The 9,835-nt window shown below is 37.0% G+C and overlaps 1 protein-coding gene across 3 annotated transcripts in view; it reads left to right on the top strand.

Annotated features, from left to right (window-relative positions):
• LOC111868569 (folate receptor beta-like) overlaps nt 1–9,587 on the top strand; it is a 12,893-nt gene extending 3,306 nt beyond the window's left edge. For all 3 annotated transcript variants that reach the window (XM_023859331.2, XM_023859333.2, XM_023859332.2), the window contains 3 exons: nt 2,242–2,433; nt 2,612–2,827; nt 9,103–9,587. In XM_023859331.2, coding sequence (XP_023715099.1) covers nt 2,242–2,433; nt 2,612–2,827; nt 9,103–9,309 — 615 coding nt within the window. In that variant the 3' untranslated portion in view covers nt 9,310–9,587. The remainder of the gene's footprint in view (nt 1–2,241; nt 2,434–2,611; nt 2,828–9,102) is intronic.
• Nucleotides 9,588–9,835: the final 248 nt, after the last annotated feature.

The following is a 9,835-nucleotide window of genomic DNA, read 5'->3' as shown; positions in this document are numbered from 1 at the left end:
ATTAGAGCTCTGGAGAAACAGTATGGAAAGTGACACGCTAGACATGTTCCCTACTCTGGTGTCAATGGTACAAGACACTGATAATCCAGTGCTTCCCATGGACATAAAAAGCCGCCTACTTGATCATCTCATAATGTTGAAAGTTCATTTCGAAAAATACTTTTGCAATAATTTTGATAAATTTAATTGGATTAAAAATCCATTTGAAAATGCTCCTGGCCCATCATCTCTGAATGTAAATGAGCAAGAACAACTCATCGATCTCACTAGTGATACTTCATTAAAAAGTAAATTTAAGGGATTGTCTTTGTTGAAGTTCTGGATACATATTGGCACAGAATTCCAAACTTTGAGCCAAAAAGCATTGAAAATCCTGATTCCTTTTGCAACAGCTTACTTATGAGAGACAGGCTTTCTGCTTTGGCAGCTATAAAGTCAAAGTATCATTCAAGGCTAAATATTGCTAAAGAAGTTAGAGTGGCCATTTCTGATATTACACCACGTTTTGATAAACTTTGCTCTCAAAAGCAGGCCCATCCATCACACTGAACTTTGACATTTAAATGTTTGATTTTCTTTGTAGAAAAAAAATTAAATACTTGTTTGTTAAATATTGTTTCATTTCAGTACATATTTTGGTTAATTGCAAGTGTTAAAACAAATTTTTATTGTAGGCCCAATATTGTGATACTTTAATTTTGAGTAAGAAAACTGCTAAATAGTATGTAGGAGAAAACAAAATAAACTGAATGAAACGTCAAACATACCATGACTTCTATTTGGTGGGGAAAAAAAAAAAACAGGCTGGGGGCCTGAGAGTATTTTCTCTTGTCAGGGGGGGAGGGGCTCAGAGGTAAAAAGTTTGAGAACCACTGCGTTAGCGCTATTTCCTGCTATAAAATGCTAGTATCATCGGCAAAGAATGTAGGTTTCCCATGTTCTGTGCTGGCCTCCAGGTTGTTTATGTATAACAGAAACAACACTGGTCCCAGAACGGAACCTTGTGGGACGCCATAGCTGATGGGTCTCTTTTGGGATAAGTAATTAATGTTACGATTAGTTTTCTTGCATCTGTATGTAATTTCTACCGCATGTTCTCTGTTTTCTAAGTATGTTTGGAACCACCTTAGTGTAACTCCTCGTATTCCCATTCTTTCCATCTTACTTAGCAATATATCATGATCTGCTAGGTCGAACGCTTTTGATAAATCCAAAAATATCCCTATACTCGTTTCTTTTTCATTTAGTGCTTTGTAAACCCTTTTTGTAAATTCTGTGATTGCTGTATGTGTTGATTTTCCTTTGCAGAATCCATGCTGTTTGTTGTTGATTATGCTGTACTTATTTATGAATGATAAAAGTCTGTTCTGCATAATTTTTTTCGATTATTTTAGAAAAAACCGAAATTAATGACACTGGCCTGTAGTTCCCAACATCTGCAGTACAACCTTTCTTATACAAGGGTTTCACTTTTGCTAATTTTATTTGGTAGGGGAAATATCCAGATGAAAATAACAGATTTATACTGTATGTTAGAGCATTTACTAGTTGAGGATGACATTTTTTAATAATGAATTCTGGAATATTGTCAATGCCCATTGATTTTTTGTTACCCAATGTTTTAATTATGTTTACCACCTCCCTTTCAGTGGTTGGGGTTAAGAACATGCTATTGCTGTTGTTTTTTATTGTTTGGTCCTGTCTTCATTGTTTTGTGCTGTCGGATTGTTACTCCGGATGTGCTGGGCAATGTTAGTATAGTATTCATTAAAAACATTGGCTGTAACTTTTGGATCTTGTATAGTTGTTCCATTCACTCCTAATTCAATGTTCTTTGGAACTTTTTGCCGACTGCCTAATTCTTCTTTGATTAAATCCCACATGGCTTTCAATTTGTTCCCAGATGATCATATTCGCATGTTGTTGCTTAATTTTTTAGCCTCACTGATAATCCAAAGGGTTGTTAAACCAAGAAAATATAAATATTACAAGCAGTTGTTGCATTTTAACACAAATCAAAGATGAGCGTAATCTTAAAAATTTCAAAATAGTGTCAGTAATATGTAATTTCTTCTTGCTTCTCAGTAGCTCATTAGTGTTCTCATTTACCTGAAAACTGCTGTAAATATTTTCATCAGAAATTGGTAAGTGAAAACTTCAATGTACGAGTAATTTTGTTTCATTTCACGTGTAATAACAATTTTTATGCTTTAAACTGCAACACATTTCATCATATTCCAGTGCACACCATGGAAAAAACGCTCCTGCTGCACACACAATACAACAAGAAATGCTCATCACTCAAACTTGTATAACTTCAACTACGACCACTGCAGTCATAAGAAGAACATGTCTATAGACTGTAGAAGACATTTCACACAAGATTTATGTTTTTATGAATGTTCACCAAACACTGGACCATGGACAGTAAAAGTAGGTAAAACAATTATATGCTGTATGTATCTGAAGTAACCCTTCATAAAGTAATTTATCTCCATATATAAGTTTTGTGTGTTTATTCATACTGTGTGTTTCAAGTTCTCGATTTTCATATATATATATCAGATATTACTCTTCTTTGTACCCATTACTTTAATTATTGTGCATGCAGGTTTCCATGAAAACTCGAAATGAACGTTTCTACCAAGTACCACTATGCCAAAGTGATTGCATTGCTTGGTTTGCTGCATGCATCGATGACTACACATGCACAGACAATTGGTTCAGGAATTGGGTATGGAGTAAACAGGGGAACCGCTGTGAAGAGGGTTTAGAATGCAGAACCTTCAAAGAGGTATTTGGAACAGCTGAGAACTTCTGTGAAAAGGTATTATGCCTGTTTTGTTTGAAGGTGACATTAAGCATGCCATAGTTTCATATCTCATAAAGAGTATAAACACACCCAGAGTGTTTTATTGGAGAACTTTATGCTGAAGTAATACAGTTTGGAACATGGAATTTCTTATCAGAATGCTAAATAAGCTAGTAGTGTATTAAAAGTAGCAGCTAGGTAGTATATTATATAGGTGTGGTTTAAATTGCTTAATCTTTGGGTTACTTAACCCCTTGAAACCTTCTTTTTTGAGCACATTATGGAGCCAAAGGACATATTAGATGGACACCGTGACTTTCAGAGCCAGCAGCTGGTGTGAGGGTATTGAAATTCTCATTTTTTATGGCAGTCGTTTACTTTGCTGTTTCTAAAATTGCCCGGGGTTTGACTGGTATTGCCATCTACAGTATGGAACCCATTATCTAGAATACTTGGGATCAAAGGCTATCTGGACTTTTGGTCCCTTTGCCAATAAAATTATAACATGTCAATTCAACAGTTAAAAACATTTATTAAATATGCCTTGCAAAGTTAAATATTTCATGCATTCAAGCTTTCGGATTTCAGGTCCTTCCACATTTTAGGATTCCAAATATGGGGTCCCATTCTGTATACAGTCAGTTTTGATATGAATGCAAATGAGTCTACCTTGGTGTAGTGTACATCCACACTCTGCTGCCAAGCTACACATGACATGTCTGGGTGTTAGTGATGCTTTTTGAGCTGAAGAGTTATATAGTACTGAATGCAAAGACAAAAATGACACCGTCCAATGTGACTATTTAGGTTTTATCATTTGAAGACTCATCACCCTTACATGTTCCGATCCCTACGGATCATCCTCAGAGGGCATCAATACTTTTTTCAGAAACTACTGTTACAATAGATGTTAATTATATACACACACATATAATGTTTGAAATGCACAATGTACACAGTGTTCAACCTTTCACATTCACAGCAGCCTTCCTGGTGTTAAATTTTTTTTTTTCTAGTTCAAGATTAAAATTTATAAACCATACAGGTTCGTGTCATTTCTCCTATTGCTATTCTTGGAGGTGGCTGATCCTGTGCCGCCTGTTTATCTTGCGAAAGGAGATTCTTAGTGTTTCCGTGTTTATTCATGGCATGCTGAGTTGTTTACACTGTGTAAACAGGAGAAATGACACAAACCTGTATGGTTTATAAATTTTAAGCTTGAACTAGAAAAAAAAAGGTTTTTAAAAAACTTTAAAAAGTTTTAACACCAGGAAGGCTGCTGTGAATGTGAAAGGTTGAACACTGTGTACATTGTGCATTTCAAACATTATATGTGTGTGTATATAATTAACATCTATTGTAACAGTAGTTTCTGAAAAAAGTATTGATGCCCTCTGAGGATGATCCGTAGGGATCGGAACATGTAAGGGTGATGAGTCTTCAAATGATAAAACCTAAATAGTCACATTGGACGGTGTCATTTTTGTCTTTGCATTCAGTACTATATAACTCTTCAGCTCAAAAAGCATCACTAACACCCAGACATGTCATGTGTAGCTTGGCAGCAGAGTGTGGATGTACACTACACCAAGGTAGACTCATTTGCATTCATATCAAAACTGACTGTATACAGAATGGGACCCCATATTTGGAATCCTAAAATGTGGAAGGACCTGAAATCCGAAAGCTTGAATGCATGAAATATTTAACTTTGCAAGGCATATTTAATAAATGTTTTTAACTGTTGAATTGACATGTTATAATTTTATTGGCAAAGGGACCAAAAGTCCAGATAGCCTTTGATCCCAAGTATTCTAGATAATGGGTTCCATACTGTAGATGGCAATACCAGTCAAACCCCGGGCAATTTTAGAAACAGCAAAGTAAACGACTGCCATAAAAAATGAGAATTTCAATACCCTCACACCAGCTGCTGGCTCTGAAAGTCACGGTGTCCATCTAATATGTCCTTTGGCTCCATAATGTGCTCAAAAAAGAAGGTTTCAAGGGGTTAAGTAACCCAAAGATTAAGCAATTTAAACCACACCTATATAATATACTACCTAGCTGCTACTTTTAATACACTACTAGCTTATTTAGCATTCTGATAAGAAATTCCATGTTCCAAACTGTATTACTTCAGCATAAAGTTCTCCAATAAAACACTCTGGGTGTGTTTATACTCTTTATGAGATATGAAACTATGGCATGCTTAATGTCACCTTCAAACAAAACAGGCATAATACCTTTTCACAGAAGTTCTCAGCTGTTCCAAATACCTCTTTGAAGGTTCTGCATTCTAAACCCTCTTCACAGCGGTTCCCCTGTTTACTCCATACCCAATTCCTGAACCAATTGTCTGTGCATGTGTAGTCATCGATGCATGCAGCAAACCAAGCAATGCAATCACTTTGGCATAGTGGTACTTGGTAGAAACGTTCATTTCGAGTTTTCATGGAAACCTGCATGCACAATAATTAAAGTAATGGGTACAAAGAAGAGTAATATCTGATATATATATATGAAAATCGAGAACTTGAAACACACAGTATGAATAAACACACAAAACTTATATATGGAGATAAATTACTTTATGAAGGGTTACTTCAGATACATACAGCATATAATTGTTTTACCTACTTTTACTGTCCATGGTCCAGTGTTTGGTGAACATTCATAAAAACATAAATCTTGTGTGAAATGTCTTCTACAGTCTATAGACATGTTCTTCTTATGACTGCAGTGGTCGTAGTTGAAGTTATACAAGTTTGAGTGATGAGCATTTCTTGTTGTATTGTGTGTGCAGCNTCAAGCACTTCTAGGAAATTGGTAAGTGTTCTCCAAAAATTTTAGTTCAAAAAATTAATTAGATTTTATATTAATTTTTAAAGTGAACAGTGCACAAGTTAGGGTAGTATGTTCAAAAATGCCGATCCCCAGGATGATTTAAATCACTGATCCGCGAAGTGTTAACATCTATTGTAATAGTAGTTTCTGAAAAAGTGTTGATGCCCTCTGAGGATGATCCGTAGGGATCAAAACATGTAAGGGTGATGAGTCTTCAAATGATAAAACTTAAATAGTCACATTGGACGGTGTTATTTTTGTCTTTGTAATTGTTAGCGTGACGGACCAGAATGAAACAAATCAAAAAGTACTGAATGCGGTAACAAAATTTTGCTTGAGTTTTGAGATAAGATTTTGAAGGACATCATGACCCATTTCATGGCATTGCCCTGGTATTCACCTAGAATGATGGGAAAATTATAAACACCTTGCTAATCTGGCCAGCATTTGTACTGAGTTCATCTTAAACAGGTGGTCACTACACCAGCAGGTACTGTTTGGAATTTAACAGAGAATAGTTAGTTAGGAAGGGAATAATATTCCACTGGCAAATGGTTATACATTTTCCTGTGAAGAGGAGAGTGTTATCTTTAAGAGATTTGCTGTTTTGTTCATAATGGAATGAAATAATGAGCAGTTAAAAGAGAGCTAGGTACTGATCAGTCGGCTGATTGAAGGAGGGCGTCGGTCAATGCATAATATTCAGAATTTACTGTATCATGAAAAAACATGGGCCCAGTTATCCTACCCACACTAATGGAACATCAAATCTCAACTCATAAATCATGCAGTGGCACTTTGAGAACAGCACGAGTTTTTTCTTTGTTACAGTGTCTTTTATTATTGCTGTTTATGTAGTTAGTTAGTTATTGGAGAGGGTGGGTTTCCCCATGCACTTAGACGAGTATTGGTCCCTGGTGCTTCCCTCTATGATGTTCTACCAGTCTGTATACCCTACCGATATTGGTGCGTACCATCAGTCCTGACTGAGCCAGCGAGTTCAGCCTCTACTGGCTTGGCGGTATCTATAATGCTTCCCCCATCTGTCAGAGGCGTTAGAGACTACTGTTGGGCGGGAAATGTCCTTGAATTTGGCTCAGTGACCTCCTTTGAAGATATGAGGTTCTTTTAAGTGCCGTAAAGCTACGACATGGGACCCACAGCTTAAAATCCCTCCCGGAGGACTTATTCCCTGAATTTTTCCACCCTTAAAAATTCCACAACCTCCGCCGGGTTTGAACCCGCATACCACGAGTCATGAGGTGGGAACGTTACCTCTAGACTACGGAGGCCGCTTCGCCGTTTATGTAACTGCATAAAGTGAAATATGTCTGATCGGAATGAAACATAAGTTCTGGGTCAAAAAGTCATTGAATACTGATTCCTGAAACTTGCTACAGTATAAGAGCATTGCTTCCCAGTCTGGAGGCAGTAGGCTAAGTGTGATTAATACACTTTAAAAGAATTCTGACGATGGTGTATGCTGTATAGAACTGTAAGGTTTATTTTGGACTCTATCCATCATCTGGTATATATAAGACAAAAAACCACAATGTTTTGGAGATTGGATCTGTCTCCATCCTCAGGTGGATGGGGCAAGATAGACCTACTCAGCTGGGCCTGTTAGAAAGAGTAGTCTCAATCACTGGACAAACCCCGGTCAGTAGGGTACATAAAGTATAATGAATCACCTCACACGGCATGTTCAACTAATCCGATCAGCCAGCCCAGTTTGGATATTTCTCCCTTATGGATAATCCTCATCAATGAAGAGGTCAACAAGTCAAAATTAAAGTTTTTATGAAAATCGGTGTCTTCCGTTACATGTGCTAATTTTACTCTGGAGTTTAGTCTTATTTCGAGAAGTCGCCCTGGTGGCACGATTCTTTATCAGCATAATTAGCTTTACGTCCTCTATATTATTTACCCACTTTTTTTTAACTTAATTCCTGGAACTTAATCCATACCACTGTTTTATCACATTTTTGACATGTGCATGCTTGGCACAAAAGTTTTAGCTTGTCTTTTATTGTGATTTTATTCTCATCTCCCAATGATGGAACCTGTTGTCAAGTGTTTATAGGCTGTTCTCTACTGACTGGGATTTGTCCAGTGATTGAGACTAGTTTTTTCTAACGGGCCCAATTTGTAGGTCTATCTTGCCCCATTCACCTGAGTACTGAGACAGATCCAGTCTCTGAAACATTGTGTTTTTTTTTGTCTTATATATACCAAAGGATAGATAGAGTCCAAAATAAACCTTATAGTTCTGTAAGGTCACAAATATAGCAACTTTGTACCAACATGAGCTGTACTTTTTTGCCAGCTCACACTGAAGAGCAGAAAGATGTTATAACTTCTTTGTTCTTGCTTGTAGGCAAGTACCAATGTCATTAAGTTTTTCTCGTCAGTGTGTCTTTTTTAGATACCTATTCATCCAAGACTGACCCCATAAAACGTAATTTTCTTACAATTTGTGGATTTTTCCTTTATGCTACACTGTACTGCCACAATACTTTTGTGAAACTTTGTGGCATTTCCTCCATGAAGAATGCTGTATTACAGGTATATGAATAATTATTGTTCAACATTATATTTCTTGAACACTGTGAACTGTATTTGTACCTGTCTCAAGGACAACCAACCATGCTAAACAAGTGTTTTGTTTAGTGGGGGGTGGAGTCCAGCTGGGTCCACTCAGCATGGCAGCCACTGATTGGCCTATTGTACTTGCCCCGGGTGATTATGATGATGGAGAATGTGGTGGAATGAAGATGGGCAGGGGAAACCGAAGTACTCGGAGAAAACCTGCCCCAGCGCCACTTTGTCCATCACCAATCCCACTTGACCAGACCCGGGATTGAACCCAGGCTGCTGCTGTGGGAAGCCAGTGACTAACCACTGGAGCTATGGCACAGCCTAAACAAGTGTTAGCAACCATATGATGACTAATTGACAGTTTGGTACCCAAAAGTTGACAGGCATGGGTGAACAGCTGGCCAATCAAAGGATAAATTTGATTTCCTGTAGAATACAAATAACATCAAGACAAGAGGTACAAAGCCGTATGTCTGTTGTCAAAACACAGTCATATGCTATAATTCAAATTGTTTATAAAGGGTTTTCAAAGGCATGAAATGCTGTCACAAGCTCAATGCACATGGATGTGCACAATTCTTGTTTGTGTTGTCCTGTGTACTCAGTGGCCTTGCGATCCTCTATCCAAGGAATCCTACCAGCTATCGCTTAGATTCATAGTTTGAGATTAATTCTAAATGAGACTATGCCAGAGGACCTTAAACCATCACGAAGAGGAAAAAGAAAAATAACAGTTTTCATGATGAACTAGAATCCTCGGTCTATGAATGTTGTTAATACAGTGTTGAAAGCAGTAATTACAAAAATGACCTTACATTGTAATACAGTTTGGTTATCTTCCATAGGTGTGGGATGATGCCTGGAAGTATACCCCAGATGATCAACCATGCATGAGGATATGGTTTGATGGAGAAAAAGGCAATCCTAATGATAACATTGCTAGACTGAAAGTTCAACAGTTGATGGGGTATATTAATATAGGAGTTAAAGGAAAAGGCAATCTTATTACAAATTTGATCCTAACTGCATTTTTTATGGCTATATTTGTTTGATAGTAGAATAGTAGCAGTCTTGCTTGTCTTTTGATCTGAGTATGAGTTATTAATTTTATAGTGTAACCTCAGCATAATGAAGAAAACTGTAGGTTGTTATGAGACACATTTATAAAGGCTCTTTGCGTCCATGTAATGAATACTGTCTAAACTCTAAAGCATTTAAATTCCTTACTAATAAATGCACTGTGCAACAATATTTAACATCATGATCATCAGCATTAAGGTTCAGACTGTTTAGTGTTCTACTGGAAGACAAGTTAATCTTTCCAGCATAACCAATTATCAATAGAACCTCCATCGAGTGTAACAATATATATTCTTGTCACTATTTTTTCACATCTGCCTTACATGTTTCGGCTCACAAAGAGCCATCATCAGAGGCACCCACAACAAAAACATGGAACACTTGCACTGCTCAACATTCACAATATACAGTTTTTGTGGAAGTTATTACATGTACAGCATAACTTTGGCATTCTTCAATCTTTTTGTTATAAATGTCACTGGTTCAGCACCTGTTGCA

This window comes from Cryptotermes secundus, unplaced genomic scaffold (assembly GCF_002891405.2).
Source record: "Cryptotermes secundus unplaced genomic scaffold, Csec_1.0 scaffold330, whole genome shotgun sequence".
Taxonomy (NCBI): domain Eukaryota; kingdom Metazoa; phylum Arthropoda; class Insecta; order Blattodea; family Kalotermitidae; genus Cryptotermes; species Cryptotermes secundus.
Note: the sequence above shows the minus strand (reverse complement) of the source record. Positions and strands in the feature narration are given on the sequence as shown.